At 44.4% G+C, this 18,155-nt stretch overlaps 2 protein-coding genes across 3 annotated transcripts in view; one reads left to right on the top strand and one right to left on the bottom strand.

Moving 5' to 3' along the window:
* The window catches only part of PMS1 (PMS1 homolog 1, mismatch repair system component), a 50,190-nt gene extending 48,635 nt beyond the window's left edge, over positions 1–1,555 (bottom strand). Inside the window, exon 1 of the mRNA XM_082236829.1 lies at positions 1,376–1,555. The gene's annotated coding sequence lies outside the window, so the exon portion shown is untranslated. The remainder of the gene's footprint in view (positions 1–1,375) is intronic.
* Positions 1,551–12,782, top strand: ORMDL1 (ORMDL sphingolipid biosynthesis regulator 1). 2 transcript variants are annotated; one of them, XM_082210234.1, is made up of 4 exons: positions 1,551–1,650; positions 4,107–4,294; positions 8,941–9,092; positions 10,796–12,782. In XM_082210234.1, the coding sequence occupies exons 2-4, from the start codon at positions 4,121–4,123 to the stop codon at positions 10,929–10,931; spliced, it is 462 nt and encodes a 153-aa protein (XP_082066360.1). In that variant the 5' UTR covers positions 1,551–1,650; positions 4,107–4,120; the 3' UTR covers positions 10,932–12,782. The 2 variants fall into 2 exon arrangements, with proteins under 2 accessions (XP_082066360.1, XP_082066359.1); XM_082210233.1 differs by having other exon boundaries at positions 1,551–1,686.
* Positions 12,783–18,155: the final 5,373 nt, after the last annotated feature.

Genomic DNA, 18,155 nt, shown 5'->3' with positions numbered 1-18,155 from the left:
TGGTAGCTGTTTTTCTCTTTGACATCTGGTGGGAGGGCATTCCACAGGGCGGGTGCCACAACCGAGAAGGCCCTCTGCCTGGTTCCCTGTAACTTGGCTTCCTGTAGTGAGGGAACCACCAGAAGGCCCTCAGCGCTGGACGTCTGGGCTGAATGATGGAGGTGGAGACGCTCCTTCAGGTATACTGGACCAAGGCCATTTAGGGTTTTAAAGGTCAGCATCCCACAGCGCTCTGGATGTGGATGGTGTTCACACCGCAATAATTTTTCCCTTTTTTGCTCCTTTTTACCAAAAAGCACAAAATTTAAAAAAAAAAATGTGGAAAGGAAAGGCATTCTACCTCCCGCCCTTCAACAGAGAAATTAAAAAGGTGAATGTGGTCGTCGTGGCGCAGTGAGTCAGTGCGCCTGTCTGTTAACCAGAAGTAAAGGCGCCAACTTGAATAAATTATGGGGGGGGCCCTCAGGTAAACCCTGCCCCGCATAATTGACCACAAGACACGGTGCATGTATACCATTTGAATGGCAATGCCAATCAACTTGGACAGGGGTGGCCCCCTCAAATATTTTATTGGGGGGGGCATGGGCATATTCAGGATTATGTTGCAGGATGGGCGGAACAGAGTTATCTCCAATGGTTAAGTATTTTTATTTATTTATTATTAGTTAAGCATTTTTATTTACGGACTTGCCCCTCCTGGCTACATCCATGTTAGGTGGGGGTGCTGAAGAGGACCTCGGCTCCTAGGAGTTGACTCCTACAACCAGAAAATTGATGGCTCAAGCGACAACTGTGGACAGGATAGGTGCGTTGCAGGGTTGGTCTAGATGACCCTGGTGGATCCCTCCCAACTTTACAATTCTGTGATTCTATGCGCAATACTGTATTTGCATGCTGGTCAGTTTTTAGATGCCACTGGACTGGGGGTGTATGTGGCAAAAGTAACAGAACCTGAAGTTTCTTAGCCCCAGAAAGCTTCGAAACCCACCCTCCATATAATCTCTCCTCCAAGGCGCAACTTCTTCCTTCGCTTGCATCCGGTGCCACAATCCAGGCCTAGAGCAAAGCGCAGGAAGGTCCTCGTTGCAGCGGTGCCAACTGGAATAAAATATTGGGGGTGGGGTGGGGGGCAGGTAAGCCCCACCCTCACAGAACCGATCGCATGACGCGATGCATGCACGCCGATTGAATTGCAATGCCTCCGATATTGCAATATTTTATATGGGGGGGGTGGGGGCGTTGGGGACCTCGGTCCCCAGGGACTGTTTCCTACGCAGCGCCGCGAGGCCAGAGGATGGCGAGGGGAAACAAACAAACAAAAAGCCCCCCCCCCCGCACCCAAAAAAAGCAGCTCGTCAGGCCGGCCCTCCGCTACCTGTTCCGGGGCGGCCACGCAAGCCGGCCGAAGAAACTCCCCCTCCGGGAACGAGGCGCGCTCCGAGCCGCTCCCCACACCGCTCGCGCACACGCGCGCGCGCACACCTCGGCCGGAGGAGGGGCGGGGGCGGGTCCGAGACGCCCCGTCCAATCAGCTGCTCCGCCTGCTCCCAGGGCAACGTTCCACGGCGGTGGCCAGAAGGGGCGGGCAGCGTTTGCAAGCGAGCCGGGGCTGCTGCGGAGGGTCCGTCGCCGAGTGCATCTCCCCTCCCGGTAAGGGCGAAGAAGGCGCGCTGTGCCGCGGGGCGGGTAGGTGCATGGATGGTTTTGTGTGTGTGTGCGCGCCCTCGGCGCCGAGGCCGTCGTTATGCAACTGGTGGCGGTGCGCGGGGCCGTGCGCTCCGTGCAAGCGCGGCTCCTCTGCGCAACAAAAGGCGGCTGCACCCTTCGGGGAACAATGCAGAGAGCTCTGCTGTTGCTGCGTCTGCGTCCTAGAGGCATTGCACGGAGGCCCCTTCTTGCTGCTGGTATTTAAATGCAGGAATTGCTTTAGAGGTGTGTGCCCCGTCTTTTTTTAGCAAAGGCGCACCTCTCGGCTTCGAGACAAAGGATCCTCAGTAAGGTGCCGTCATGTCTCGGGCCGAGCCCGCTGCATCTGCCATGATCAGGGTGTCGGGGCTGGTGGCGATGGTGTGCTGCTGGCAAGCAGAGAGAGAAATGGATGCAGACGTTGCCGAAGCAAATGCACGGTGGTGGTGGTTGCTAGTGCGTAGTTGCTGAACGCAAAAAAGTGGCTTGAGCTGTGCGGAGCTTGGGGGGGGGGGAGGGTGTGAAATAGACGTGCAGTTTTGCTTGGCCCACACTGGGGTGTGAACCGGAGGAGGAGGAAACGATGTTTACCTTTTCCCCATATATACTGCACCCCATAGAGAGAGACGTACAGGAGTTGTGTATACCTGTTGCAAAGCAGGAATGCACCCCGAGGCGTGCACATTTTAAGAACGTGGCGAAACAATGGCCTCTCGCCCTGGAAGCAAACTATTGGGAAAGAGTTCTTCTCCGCTTTCTTTTATAGTCAGAGGTTGTTTGCAAGCGACATGCCCGTATACTTGCCACTAAAGCCGTTTTAGAGCTTTGGGTTTAGTGGAGCTATAACCCCAAACACCTCCAGTCCTAAAAAGTTCAACTCTCGAGAAAGTATGAAGTTTTATTGCTAGATGAGCCTTGGCTGATTTACTGGGACAGTGATTAAATTTCAAGTATGCACATTTTTTTAAATGCCCTAAGTCTATGTGCTGATGTGGCTTCGGTCTTGTACTCATTCGTCTTGAGGATCTTGCTCCCATAGCTTCCTCAACCTCAGCCCTCCAGATGTTTGTGGCATACAACTCCCATGATCCCTAGCAAGCAGGACCAGGGGTCAGGGATGATGGGAAATGTAGTCTCAGAACATCTGGAGGGCTGAGGAAGCCTGGTCTTGAGAATAATTGTTACTCTGTGTGCTTGTGTGCGGTCAATTTACATTAAACTATATTCTCATTTGGGGACTCAGGTTGGTGAGTATGCACATATTGGAGGGACCAGAGCCTAACTGAAGATTGTTTTCAAGGAGGCATCCTTCACCAGTCAGGTATTATGCATCTCCTAGTACAATAAGGAAAATGCAAGAGGGAAAATGGAGTGAACGTTCTGTTTAAAATTGACAACACACTTGCTAGTGCCTCCTTGGAAATAAGACTCGGACCTGACACAGGCTTTCCACAAAGTCTCTATTCCCAACATAATGCAAATTATTCTCATCCTTGGTGTCAGTCATTTCTTGAATGACAAAACTGGATCCCATTATTAAGAAGATGCAGTTGAACTCTCTTTTTTTAAAAAAAAGAAGACTTGAGTTTTAGGAAATTGATGATCTTACACTCTCTCATCTTTTTTCATCCAAAATATAAACAAATCTAGGGGTCCTTTACCTTTTTACCTGTTCCTAAATTGACCTTTTTGTGTGTACGGAATTCTGTGACTGATTTTACATTGTGTAAAGTGCATTGAAATAAGCATTCAGTGTGTGTTTTTAAGCCTGATGTTTAGGTAATGTTAACTACTGTTGACATTTTATGCTTAAATTCTGAGTATTTCTGAGTAGGGAATTGACTACACTTTCTAGCAAACTTATTTCCCTCCCTATTTTTTTTTTTGGGGGGGGGACTTATTTCTTCTATGGAAGGTCATAAAATTGATCTGTGATTGACTAACTGCATAAAATTGCAGCAGCCTCTAAAACTGACAGCTTATAAACATTCCGAAAGCTTATTTAACTTCCATCAGTCTTAACTCTTTGTTTGCAGGGGAGGTGTGTGTGTGTCTGATATATGTGGGATTTTTGTTGCCTTGAAGGCAAATGAAACTAAAGTCCGTTGAAACTAAAGTGCCTCTGAACTCGAGCACTAAGCCACAAACATTGCTGCTAAGTAGGGGTTGGTCTACTTGTAAAAATGGAGATACTGCGCATGTAATTTTGCAGCACAGCTAAAAAGCAAGCTAGAAGTTGGTGATACACTGTTTTGAAATACCGTATATCGTTTTAACCTATGAGAAAGGTGCTAAAGGTGTTTTGTGCAGCAATTACTTGTTATGATCACACCTATAGACTGCCAGGGGTATGTGGAAAGTAACAGGTATCCCTGACAAAGCATACTTTCTGTCAACCTTTCTGCAATATTACTTTTCAGAATAAGAAAAGAAGATGAATGTCGGGGTTGCCCACAGTGAAGTTAACCCCAACACAAGAGTAATGAACAGCAGAGGAATGTGGCTCACGTACGCTCTTGGGGTTGGCTTGCTCCATATTGTCTTGCTGAGCATCCCGTTCTTCAGTGTTCCGGTTGCATGGACCTTAACCAATGTTATTCACAATTTGGTAAGTACCCTACAAAGAAATGGAGAAAGATAGGTGATAGTAAGATAACTGTTACGAGGTAGAGGCCTTTCCCAGAAAACAACTGAGACTGTCAGATATTGTCTTGAAATTTGTCAAAACAGAAATATCATTGGAGTAAATTCATTCTGTTCCCAAGACGATAAATAAAATGTTTAATCTCATCGTCTGGATGTAAAATTATCTAATTGGGGGGGGGGGTGCTCTTAACACACCCGAGGACATAAAACAGGAACAAAAATAAACATTAGGAATATTCAAATAAAATGGCCGTTGAAAACACTCTTGCTCATCTGAAAACTCGTGAGGAATTTAAATGACTTCATTGGACCTCTAGAGCAACAATTGCATTCAATCCAGGGCTCTGGATTCTCCCCAGCTAAGCTGCTTGAGGGTTGTAGGTCCCTTCCTGATGGTGGCATTACTTGTGTGTTGAGGCCCCCCTGGACACCCCCAAATAAAGACGCAGTTCACACAACATCTTTGTTTTGGGTTTTGGAATAATTTTGGCCACAACTGAATTGCAGTATGTAAATACTGAATTACAGTATGTGAGTGGTTGCTTAGGCATTGGTTAGCGACTTTCTGTTCCTATATAGAGGTACGAACAGAACTGACAACTGCAAGCCTGCAGAAGTCAGTAAGGGTAAACATTTTTGGGGAGAGAATAGAGCTGGGTGCCAGGCTCTCACCTCTCCCCAAATGCTCCCAGGGGCTCTTGTGTGGCCCTAGCCCCTTGCCAGGGGTTCGGACAAGAGCATGGCAAGCCCCTGGATTCCTTGAGCGGAATACCCTTGCAGCAGCAGCATTGGAGGGGCAGGCACAGCCAACCACATCCCCTCCACGAACCAAAATCAACCCATGCCTAACCGCAACCTTACAAGTTGTGACGGTTTGCTACACGGTAGGCAAAAAACCAAATGGCAGCAGCCAATCAGCCAAATGGTTAAAATCCCTACCAGGCCCCTGCTCCAAAGCAGACGGCCCCATGACAGGCATAGCAAGGTCAGCACGAACAAACCCTAAATCTAGGGAGGGTGGACGGGTAATCTGATGTGCGCAGCGAAAAGAGGAAACTCGACGCTGCGCACAGGGAATAAATAGCACCCCCATCAATCAAACAATTTTGCAACATTACATTTTCCCCAGCAACAATTGGAGGTTCCCTATCAAATTCATGGCCATTCATACTAACCTGCCCAGCAACAGGGGATGTCATGGTTGCCCCCACCGCAACACGTGCTCTCTCAAGAACCTATGGGCCACTTCCCGACTGGCCTGCGTGGGCTTCTCCCTTTGAAAACGGCCAGGGGGGCTTCTGGGGTCCTCTTGCATTTCTTAAAGGAGTAGGCACTTAACCACTGCAAGAAAAGAAGCCTGCTCTCCAACTAGCTACTCCATAGAGGAATGGGAGAGTTCTGCAGACATCTCTGTGAAGATCATGGGGCTCTGGGTTAATAATTTCCCATTCTTTGTGGAAAGGACATCAGTTAGACAGAGACAGCAAGCGGAGACCACATAACACCGGTCTTGAAAGACCTACACTGGCTCCCAGTACGTTTCCGAGCACAATTCAAAGTGTTGGTGCTGACCTTTAAAGCCCTAAATGGCCTCGGTCCAGTATACCTGAAGGAGCGTCTCCACCCCTATCATTCTGCCCAGACACTGAGATCCAGTGCCGAGGGCCTTCTGGCGGTTCCCTCGCTTGAGAAGCCAAGTTACAGGGAACCAGGCAGAGGGCCTTCTCGGTAGTGGCGCCCGCCCTGTGGAACGCCATCCCACCAGATGTCAAAGAGAAAAACAACTACCAGACTTTTAGAAGACATCTGAAGGCAGCCTTGTTTAGAATCATAGAGTTGGAATAGACCACAAGGGCCATCGAGTCCAACCCCCTGCCAAGCAGGAAACTTTTAGGGAAGCTTTTAATGTTTGACAGACTATTGTATTTTAATATTTTGTTGGAAGCCACCCAGAGTGGCTGGGGAAGCCCAGCCAGATGGGCGGGGTATAAATAATAAATTGTTGTTGTTGTTGCATGCTCCTTCTCGACTGTCCAGCGCTAACTTCACAGAGATGGGGTTAGGTTGCAAGCCATACATTACTGAAGCAACCACCTTCATATAGATGAGCTTTGATCCTTGTGTGCAACTGCAGAGTTTAATTTTGCAAACGCTTTGCAATTGTTTGGCACAACAGGTTAAGCATGCAGTAAAATCTTATTGAGAAATGCTATGACTGCCATATTCCCCAGGATAAACAAAGTGCCACCTCTGGGGTCATTAGAAAGGCCCGAGAGACTTAGCTGATGCAGGCAAATCTCTGGATAATGTTATGCAGGGAGGCATTTGGTTGATTAAAGCAAGCCAAAGTGGCTTCTTATTTTGTTTACCTTAAATGTCACATTTAAAGAGTCAAATTTATAACTTCTGACACAAGAGGCATCTTGGGGAATATTACTAAGTGCCGTACCTATAAAAACATCTCAGCTCTGATGAATTACTCCTGGCCAGTATTAATGCTGCCTGTAGAATTAAGTGTCGATTGTGACAAGCAGATAACTTGCTCGATTTCAGGCACTATGAATGGAGAACTGTGAGATGTTAGACTGCGAATAATTTGCACATTGTCTGCTATTAATTAACCTGTAGGTTGTAGGGAAAGGAAATAATTTTAAGTGAGCTGCTTTTACTGTACTGGAGTAACACACAAAGCTCCAGAAACACAGTGGCCATTACTTTTAAAATTATTGCTTTCTAGTACCAGCTTATAGACTACCTTTTCTTTTGCTCTTCTCTGAGTAAAAAACCCTCCAGGGCTGCTCCTAAAAGCACCTGGAGCATTAAAATAGTCTTCCTGTACTTTTTGATGTTGAAAAGGGAACAAATGATATATGAAGAAAGGGAGTTCATGTGGGGAGACCACAACAGCAAAGTCATATTTCGGGCCCTGCCTTCAATTTGCACCTTCAGTTTGTGGTTGAGGGGGAAAAGGTGATTTAGAGTGAAGATTCAGGAGCCGCCTTGTCCTGCCGTGCCCTTTAGGTATCACAGACTTGATTATTTTATTTATTGAAAACATTCACATGCTGCTTAATGTTTCAGAAATTTCCCAACTGGGAATTCAACCTGTTTTGCACAAAACCAATGCAAAAATTGAAGGGAGAACCTTACAAAACCATTTTGACTTTGAAACCCCTGGAAAATGGGCGGTTGGAATGCTATGTTCTCCTTCAATTGAAGGGAGTGCAATGTTGAGGACACTTAACACCCTTGACACCTGAAGAGACATACTTGAGAAATAAACGACTTGTTACTTGAGAGCTCCTATTCTGAAACTCACTCACCGGTGCATCACTATCCCTAGCTCAAATTGCCTTTAAATCAGCTTATTTGGGTCGCACCCCCAGTTGCGAATTTCTCCAACGTTGGTGTGACTTGCAGCTCAATCCTGGGCAGTTCTATTCAGAAACAAGGCCTGGGATTTACCGTATTTTTCGCTCTATAAGACGCACCAGACCACAAGACGCGCCTAGTTTTTGGAGGAGGAAAACAAGAAAAAAAATATTCTGAATCTCAGAAGCTAGAACAGCAAGAGGGATTGCTGCTTTCACTGCGCAGCGACCTACAGGTTAATTAATAGCAGATAATGTGCAAATTATTTTAAGTCTAACATCTCACAGTTCTCCATTCATAGTGCCTAAAATTGAGCAAGTTATCTGCTAGTCACAATCGACACTTAATTCCAAAGGCAGCATTAATACTGGCCAGGAGTAATTCATCACAGCTGAGATGTTTTATAGGTACGGCACTTAGTAATATTCCCCAAGATGCCTCTTGTGTCAGAATTTATAAATTTGACTCTTTAAATGTGACATTTAAGGTAAACAAAATAAGAACAGCAAGAGGGATCGCTGCGCAGTGAAAGCAGCAATCCCTCTTCCTGTTCTGGCTTCTGGGATAGCTGCACAGCCTGCATTCGCTCCATAAGACGCACACACACATTTCCCCTTTTTAGGAGGGAAAAAGTGAGTCTTATACAGCAAAAAATACTGTACTTAACATTGCTGCCTTCCAACGTTCGTCTAGGTGCCCCCCTCTGTGCAGATCAGCTGAAGAGAAGGGGTCATCACATGTTCAGTCTGATGGGCAGGGAAGTAGCAATCTGGATCCCCATTAAAGCCCTAAATAGAATAGAAAACTTAAAACTCTCCCCTTCGCCTCATCCAGTGTTATGTGTACTTTAATCCCCCCCTTTTTTTGTTGTTGCTCAAAATCAGAGGAGTTTCGCAGGGCCAAAAAATTTGCTTTGGCTGAAGTTAGCCACCCCCACTCATAGGGTTTTGAGAAAGACCACACAGTCCGTTTCTTTATCAACTATTCAACTTTTCCAAAATAATAAGCTAAGGGGTGTGTCACATAGAGGCCTGCCACTGAGGACAATCGCCATTTGTCTTGGCATTTCCGCGTAGTCATTTGTCGAGCATGGGTACATATGCAAACACAGAACAAATTCCTCTTTTCGTTCAATAGCAGTTCTTAATGTGGCATGATTATTTCTCGCAGAGATTCTGTGTGGTTTTCTAATATTGCCATAGCTTGCCTTCTTTTATTTTATTTTTTTCTCCATAGGGAATGTATGTATTTTTGCATGCTGTAAAGGGGACACCATTTGAAACACCAGACCAAGGTAAAGCAAGGCTGCTGACGCACTGGGAGCAGCTGGACTACGGCGTGCAGTTTACATCCTCCCGGAAATTCTTCACAATCTCCCCAATTATTTTGTAGGTTTCTTTGTTTTTTTCAAGTTCAACTATGGCAGTGTTTGTAGTCTGGAAATTGTGAAACCGTAATATTTGATGTGAAAAATCAGTTACTGCATAGGGTAACAATGTGTGAAATCCGCAAAAAATAATATTGGGGTCACATATGTTTTACACAATCCTTTACTTGTCTACTCAGAAGTAAGTCCCACTGAGTTCAGTAATTCCTCAAACAAAAGAACTCATTTTTTTCTGTTTAGCTGCTTAGAAACATAATCTTATTGCTGTTCCTGCCCTCAGGAAACACACACCTACTGTAGTGAAGACTCTTTTGATTGTTTTTTCCTCTTCTTGGATCTTTCGTTTCCACCAATTAATGCAGTATCCATGGTATTCTAAACCAGAGTCAAACTTTGAGCAACCTTATTACAACGATTGGTAATGCTCACAAGTATTAAGAATGCCCCGTGGGCACTCTATTGAACATTTGTTTTCTGAAAAAAGCAAGGTAGCAACCTAGATTGTGAAACATGAACTATACAGAGGAATGCATTTGTCCATTGGCAGCTCAGTAGGTATTGCAAATAACGTTATGCAACAACCTGAAATATCTCAAGTAGACTGCTGGCATTCAGCTACAGTATATAAACCGTTTATACCAAAGTATAAACAAGGCAATTTGTTGTAGGTAAGTCACTGTCTTGTCTGAATCCTTTAGCCTCCTACTCGTTGTAATGATTTATGAGATATTGTATATGATGGTTTGAATGCTTGGGGAAAGTGCTTTTGTGAATGGATGCTAATTGTCTTGCAAGCCACATACCAGAAAGTCTAACCCAGCGGTCAGCAAACTTTTTCAGCTGTGGGCCGGTCCACCGTCCCTCAGACCATGTGGTGGACTGGACTATATTTTGGGGGAAAATAAAAATTAACGAATTCCTATGCCACACAAATAACCCAGAGATGCATTTTAAATAAAAGGACACATAACCATGTAAAAACACCAGGCAGGCCCCACAAATAACCCAGAGATGCATTTTAAATAAAAGGACACATTCTACTCATGTAAAAACACGCTGATTCCCATACTGTCCGCGGGCCAGATTTAGAAGGCGATTGGACCACATCCGGCCCCCGGGCCTTAGGTTTCCTAGAGGTAAAGGTAAAGGGGCCCCTGCCCATTAGGTCCAGTTGTGACCGACTCTGGGGTTGCGGCGCTCATCTCGCTTTATCGGCCGAGGGAGACGCCGTTTGTCTGCAGACAGCTTCCGGGTCATGTGGCCAGCATGACTAAGCCGCTTCTGGTGAACCAGAGCAGTGCACGGAAACACCGTTTACCTTCCCGCCGGAGTGGTACCTATTTGTGTATTTGCACTTTGACGTGCTTTCAAACTGCTAGGTGGGCAGGAGCAGGGACCGAGCAATGGGAGCTCACCCTGTAGAGGGGATTCGAACTGCCGACCTTCTGATCAACAAGTTCTAGGCTCTGTGGTTTAACCCACAGCGCCACCCGCGTCCCAGGTTGCCTACACCTGGTCTAATCTCTTAAAAGTTCCTGTGACTTCTGCAGTTGGAAATATTTTGTAATAAATGCATATTCTTTGCTGAGATTTTCCTCTTGAACCAATTGTCAGTTCTGAAGTGGTAACTTTATGCATGCCCTTCATTAAAAAGAAATTTCTTTCCTTCTGCCCTGTATTCACTCCCCCTTTGTTTTTCTGCAGGTATTTCCTGGCAAGCTTCTACACAAAATATGATCCGGCACATTTCATCCTAAACACAGCTTCTCTCTTAAGCGTACTTATTCCTAAGCTGCCACAGCTGCACGGAGTCAGAATCTTTGGGATCAACAAGTATTAAGCAGGAGAAACGAAACTACGAGCAATCTGACCAAAAAGTGGCATTGGCTGCTTGTTTCCCTTGGCGGAAGCAAAAGTTTGCAGTGCCACTTATCTAACAATCTACAACAAGACTTTCTACTCCCAAGATGTGTGCTATTCTTTCAAAGCTATGCGGGAGAGGAATAAGACTTTCTCAAGACGTATCAAACTTAAGTGGTATATCTTTGGAGGAAAAGCTTTGCATAAGGAGCTGGGCAGGCCTAGTTCTATTATGTTAGGTGCACTGGCAGGATATATGCCAAGCTAGCATAAATGAGTCTCAAAAGGAGAATGAGTAATTTGATTGAAGCATAGGCATAATGTTTCACAAGCTTAAGACAGCTGTGGTAACGCAAAGTGCATTAGGAAAAGAAGGGGAATTGCCCAAGTTCTCCATTTTAAGAGATGAGTATGGTTTAAATGCTGTAAAGTAGCCAGATAATGCTTTTTGGGTGTTTTTTAATGTTATTATTTTACATCCGGGATTTTATCTCCAGCTGCAGGAGTTGCCAGGTTAATATTATACTAGCAAATGCTGTGACTCCATTGTAATGGATTTCATGCCTTATCGGATCAGGGGGCTGTGGTCAAATTTAAAGTCTTTGTTTCATACAAATTTAAACCAATCAATAATATTTTCCAGACAAAGCTGATCCTTCTAAAACGTTCAGGGTATCTAAACTTACAAAATGATCTGTAGAACTGGGTTCTTTTCCGCTTTGGCTGACCTTAGTGGCTGGGTTCATTAAGACCGAGATATTTTGCCTTCAGTGCAAACAGCTAAATAATTTTTCACTCCCAGAGATGGCTTGCAAAAATGAGAGCCCTGTTTCAGTTAGTAGAAACGCTGTCTCCAGTGGAATATCTGGCCTTGTACAGGCAACAACCATTTTGCACGGGGGTTGTGGACCTGACCCCAGTGTGCGTCGGCTGAGTTCGCATAAGCCCACTCTGCTCTGTTGTGCCCATGCCCCCTTTTCCAGATACTTCCTTGTCCCACGTGTGCAGTCACACACATATTGGACACGTGCAAAACATTCATTGCCTGTACTCTGCTGGAAATTGCCACGCGATGGGAAACACACAACACCATATTGTGTTGCCTCCAGATTTCCGCACCCACCCCCTTGTGCTTTACGCAAGTTGTGAAAATTAAGGGTGGACTGCAGGCTTGATTAGAACTGTAAACTGGGGGATTTTTTGCCTTAAGAGCTTAAGGTCTTTGTTTCAGTGTTTGGTACTACCACACCCTGTATCAGCATATGCACAAACAACCTGATGTGGCAAATACCTCTTGGATAAATCATTTTGTGTAACCCAAGGAAGAGGCATGTGTTTCCCCCTGTTGAATGGGGAATGGCTGTGACTTGGTAGCAAACAAAAGCACCTTGCTTCAATTAAGACTCTGCCTCATTGTCCACAGAGACGTGTGAATTCAAGCTAGTAGTGATTATGCACTAATGGGCTACTTTCAATAAACTCTACTTTCCTTGGACTCTGGAAATGTCTGTTAAAATATCAATGTTTTATATTAATAAAGTGAATGACTTTGAGAATGATCATATCAGTACAGTGCATTGTTAAGTACAGTTCACTGTACCAAAACAAGAAGAAGCAAGCATAATGAATTGTAAATAGAATTATAGTTGTAATGTAGGGCTAGTGTTTGAAACACTACGTACTAAAAATGTATGAAGAATTGAAGTAAGAAGCATTTTCAACAGTTATCTAAGACATTGATGTGGTAAGGGTTTTCTGTCTGCCTTTTGACATTGCCCCTCAAATCTGATTTCTGTGATTTATTCAGATTAAAGAAAAAATGCCCTAAGAAGTCTTTCATTTGTTTTAAAAATGAATTAATCAACGCACCATTTTGTTTGCCTTACGTAAGCTAAAATGGCAGGTTAAGGCTTGCTTACACAATGTGAGATGCCTGATCTTATGTGAAAATTGTCACGTTAAATGGCCTGTGACGAGGCAAGAAAGATACGGGTCACTATTAGCATCCATCAGTCTCAGGAGACAATGGAGGAGTGCGCCTTTGGGGTTGAAGTCAAACTGTTGGAAGGTTATGGCGCCTGCTGTGGCAGTAGAGACCGATAGGGGAGAGATAGGTTTCGTTGCAGCTGCAGATGAAAGCATCTGGTTGTGCTGCTGCAGATATACCACCGCGTCCCTTCTCTCTGCATTCCTTCTAGTGGTTACTGCTATGTCAAGACGGAGACAAATGATTTAACTCAGAAGTCCTTTTGGACACGGGTGGCGCTGTGGGTTAAACCACAGAGCCTAGGACTTGCCAATCAGAAGGTCGGTGGTTCAAATCCCCGCGACGGGGTGAGCTCCCGTTGCTCGGTCCCTGCTCCAGCCAACCCACCAGTTCGAAAGCACGTCAAAGTGCAAGTAGATAAATAGGTGGGAAGGGTAAACGGTGTTTCCATGCGCTGCTCTGGTTCGCCAGAAGCGGCTTAGTCATGCTGGCCACGACCTGGAAGCTGTACGCTGGCTCCCTCAGCCAATAAAGCGAGATGAGCGCCGCAACCCCAGAGTCTGTCACGACTGGACCTAATGGTCAGGGGTCCCTTTACCTTTAAGTCATCATTTAGGCTTGCCTCTTCCATGTTTCACTTGTATTTTGCTTTTGATTCCACTGTGACTAATGAAAGCTGCAGTACAGAGTAACTATTACCCCATTGAAATTACTCATGCATCAAGTGAGTCTTAACCAGACAGCTAACCTGGGTCACTGGGTTTGGTTTGCATAGTCATATTCCATTTAAAGAATAAAAACTGAAAACCTTAAGGCAAAGTAGTGCAGGTCATGCACAACATACTGAACTTATTCCAAAGTACATAGTATAAGACGTGATGGGCAGTAACCATGCAGAGTTGGAAGGGGAAATATGAAGTAAGAAGTTGCAATTTGTTTTGATCTCTAGGCCTATATCAGGAGTCAGCAACCTTTTTCAGCTGTGGGCCAGTCCCCCATCCCTCAGACCATGGGGGGGGGGGCGGACTATATTTTGCAAAAAACCCACGAATTTCTATGCCCCACAAATAACCCAGAGATGCATTTTTAATAAAAGCACACATTCTACTCATGTAAAAACACCAGGCAGGCCCCACAAATACAGTGGTGCCCCGCAAGACGAATGCCTTGCAAGACGGAAAACCCGCTAGACGAAAGGGTTTTCCGTTTTTGAGCTGCTTCGCAAGACGAATTTCCCTATGGGCTTGCTTCGCAAGACTAAAACGTCTTGCGAGTGTTCCGATTTTTTTCCGCTCCCCCCCTTTTTCTAAGCCGCTAATAGCCTTTTAGCCGCTAAGCCTTTAATAGCCGCTAAACCGCTAATAGCACTGATCCGCTAATCCGCTAATAGGGTTGCTTCGCAAGACGAAAAAACCGCTAGACGAAGAGACTCGCGGAACGGATTATTTTCGTCTTGCGAGGCACCACTGTAACCCAGAGGTGCATTTTAAATAAAAGGACACATTCTACTCGTAAAAACACGCTGATTCCCAGACAGTCCGCGGACCGGATTTAGAAGGCGATTGGGCCGCATCCAGCCGCCGGGCCTTAAGTTGCTTACCCCTGGCCTATATCATATCTCTACCAACTATGTTGCTAACAGAAATAGGGAGCAGATGGGAATGTCCTCCTGCCCATTCATGGATGTGCACTTTACCAGTTTGTTTAAAATTAGCAGTTAAGAACTAAAAGATCCTAAATGCAAACATTGTTTCATTATCAGCCACCGCAATATTTAAATCTGATACGATAACACTTTTCTAGCAGTAAATGTAGTAACTTTTTGCATAATATTCCAAATGACAAACTTTTCAATTTTTCTGACTATAGTTCAACTAGGGTTGCCTAGAGAACTTGTATAGCCCATTGGGGATGGGGAGAGATGAAATTCTGCCTTCCGTGTAATTTCTAAAGAACTGTTTAGGGAAGTTTTTTTTTCATCGCTTTTATATTATTATCATTAATTCTGTTGGGAGCCGCCCAGAGTGGCTGGGGAAACCCAGGCAGATGGGTGGGGTGGTGGTATTGTTGTTGTTGTTGTTGTTGTTGTGTTGTTGTTGTTGTTAAATTTCTAAAGACATAATATAAATCAGTCGTTTAGTGGCTATACCTCCTAACCCTAACAACTGATTTTAAAATTGAATTCTAAAATACTGTTCCCACTTTTAAGTTGCTGCAAATTTCAAAGGAAGTTTTATAGTAGTTATATTAAAAGATTTTAAAAGAAAAAAGCAGATAAAACATTGCGGTCACAAGCTCAATATTAGACAACAGTGGATCAGATACTGTGTTAACTGTAAATATGACTACTGGTTTGAATGCAGGGTGATTATTATTTCGTTGTCCCCAAGAGGGGGCAATGACAATAAAGATATTATTATTATTATTATTATTATTATTATTATTATTATTATTAATTACGTAGCAAGAATTGTGTAACTAAAAATTATTAGAGGAACAACTGATTGCCCTTTCATGTGGCATGCATCATGCTCCTGTATTTTTGGGGGCAAGTTGTTCCAAGCCCTTTTAATGACTAAATAATTGTTTCAGCTGGACAAAATAAACGGGAGTAGCTGGTTTTAGAATTAGAGGCTAAGCCACCCAGATACATACACATAACTAAAGAATGTTTACCTTCAGCTTGATCAAGAAAGAGGATTTAATGGAAGAAATGCACTCGAGTGCTAAATGTCAGCAACGCTTAAAAAAATGAGTGACAGAAGCTTTGTATAGCCACGTTGTTGTTTTTTAAATCAGTTGCTGTTTGTTAAGGCTTTCGACTCTGCTATCACTGGAGATAACACAAGGAAAGCAACAACAGTCAGAACTGCCCTGGACTTTCGATACAAAGTGACTCATTTTGTCCAAGACATCTTCTTTCCAAATATCCAGAAATAGAATATTATGCAGCTTCATGTTTGGGAGATCATGTGACAGCTTACCTGACTTAACAGAGTTTCAACGCTTGCATCCATAAGCTCTTGAAGTTTCTTACACTGCTGTGGCTTAATTCCTTTCAATCTGCTTTTGCTCTGATACTGTATCGGTGTGTGTTTTTTGAATATGCATATTGTTTTTCTGTAATGGAAAAAGTAGGTACTAAAAAACTGAAATTTGGGTTGTTATACGAAAATACTGCTCCTTTTCCCTTATGGGGTATCCAAGAGCCTGTATGGAGTCCTTAAGTAGGTCGCTTATCGGAAGGAGAAAATAACAGAAGCCAACCAGAGAATATTGAGAAGCAAGGCAGCTAGGAAGCCTGATCTTTATTAACTGTTGCAACAGGGTGCTCACTACCAGGTAAAAAGGTAAAAGACCCCTGGACGGTTAAGTCCAGCCAAAGGCGACTATGGGGTTGCGGCGCCCATCTCACTTTCAGGCTGAGGGAGCCGGTGTTTGTCTGCAGACAGCTTTCCAGGTCATGTGGCCAGCATGACTAAACTGCTTCTGGCGCAATGGGACACCGTGACGGAAACCAGAGTGCACAGAAACGCTGTTTACCTTCCTGCCGCAGCGGTACCTATTTATCTACTTGCACTGGCATGCTTTCGAACTGCTAGGTTGGCAGGAGCTGGGACAGAGCGACGGGAGCTCACTTGGTCGTGGGGATTCGAACTGCCAACCTTCTGATCGGCAAGTCCAAGAGGCTCAGTGGTTTAGACCACAGCGCCACCCACATCCCTACGCTGACTGCCACACGCAGGAGGCAGGAGGAACCCAGAGCAATGGTGCCCAAGCCCTTATATAGACACTTGAAATTGCCCACCCTGTAGTTCAAGACCACCACCCCAAAACATCATACAGTGGTACCTCAGGTTACATACGCTTCAGGTTACATACGCTTCAGGTTACAGACTCTTCTAACAAGGAAATATTACCTCAGGTTAAGTCTCAGTCTCAGTCAGTTTTATTGCACATAGTCAAAAGCTGCCGCAATGTACACAGAATTATTTGACAAGTAAAAGATAATATACTGAATTGGTAAAAAAAGACTTAAAACATTTATATGTTTTTATATGTACAAATAAAAACATTAAACAATAAAATTCATAAGCTAAAATCACCACATGGTCACTAATGTTAAAAACAATATCAATTAATACAGTGTGCAATTTATACTCAGAGTTTGGTGACAAAGATAGAGCATAGCCTGAGGTAGATAGATAGGATCAAATAAATTCATTTCCTTTACAGTTAATGGCTACCTTGGCTATATAATTTGCTCTAATTTTCCTAGCAGCAGTTGCAAAAAGTGCTACCCGCCAGGTCACATACTTATCTGTGTCTGCAAGGAGATATAACATCATATCAAGGGGGTTCTGGCCAGGGGACCCTGTCATTACAGGTACCAAAAATCTTTTTCTTGCATCATTATATAACGGACTGTGCAAGATATAATGCATAAGGTCCTCTTACCTCAGGTTAAGAACTTTGCTTCAGGATGAGAACAGAAATCGTGCTCCGGCGGTGTGGCAGCAGTGGGAGGCCTCATTAGCTAAAGTGGTGTTTCAGGTTAAGAACAGTTTCAGGTTAAGAACGGACCTCCAGAACGAATTAAGTTCTTAACCCGAGGTACCACTGTACATCACAGAAGGAGGTGGTCTCCAACAAAATTCCTGTTTTGTCAGGATACCTGATAATAGCCTCTGATTCCTCTACCTGGGCAGCCTGGCCATTCCTTTTGAGATGCTAAATACTTAGTTCCTGAATCCAGGTCACAGGTTCACCCTATTCATGCACAATTACATCCTTAAGACAGTAAGCAAAAGACAATGGAGAGGCTTTCCCATTTCCTTCCTCCTCGCAGAGAAATATTTGAGGTGAGTTTGGGAGAGCCAACATGGTTTCAAAATTGCTCTCCTGTACTATTTCAGACACATATGTACCGTATGTGTTTGCCTTGTACATTTACGAACATATGATTTTTATAAATAAGACCTTAGAATTCCTATAACGGTGTACACTGGTACCTCAGGTTACATACGCTTCAGGTTACATACACTTCAGGTTACAGACTCCGCTAACACAGAAATAGCACTTCGGGTTAAGAACTGTGCTTCAGGTTGAGAACAGAAATCGTGCTCCGGCGGCAGGAGGCCCCATTAGCTAAAGTGGTGCTTCAGGTTAAGAACAGGTGCTTCAGGTTAAGAACGGACCTCCGAAACGAATTAAGTA

Source organism: Podarcis vaucheri, assembly GCF_965113315.1.
Source record: "Podarcis vaucheri genome assembly, chromosome: 1".
NCBI classification, from domain to species: domain Eukaryota; kingdom Metazoa; phylum Chordata; class Lepidosauria; order Squamata; family Lacertidae; genus Podarcis; species Podarcis vaucheri.
This window is presented reverse-complemented; position numbering and strand designations above follow the sequence as displayed.

What these genes read in the sequence shown, in the direction of transcription:
- ORMDL1 (XM_082210234.1), top strand. Translation starts at nt 4,121, where the DNA reads ATGAATGTCGGGGTTGCCCACAGTGAAGTTAACCCCAACACAAGAGTA. An exon ending in CCAATGTTATTCACAATTTG is followed by an intron (nt 4,295 to 8,940) that starts GTAAGTACCCTA and finishes TTTTCTCCATAG; the next exon opens with GGAATGTATGTATTTTTGCA. An exon ending in ACAATCTCCCCAATTATTTT is followed by an intron (nt 9,093 to 10,795) that starts GTAGGTTTCTTT and finishes GTTTTTCTGCAG; the next exon opens with GTATTTCCTGGCAAGCTTCT.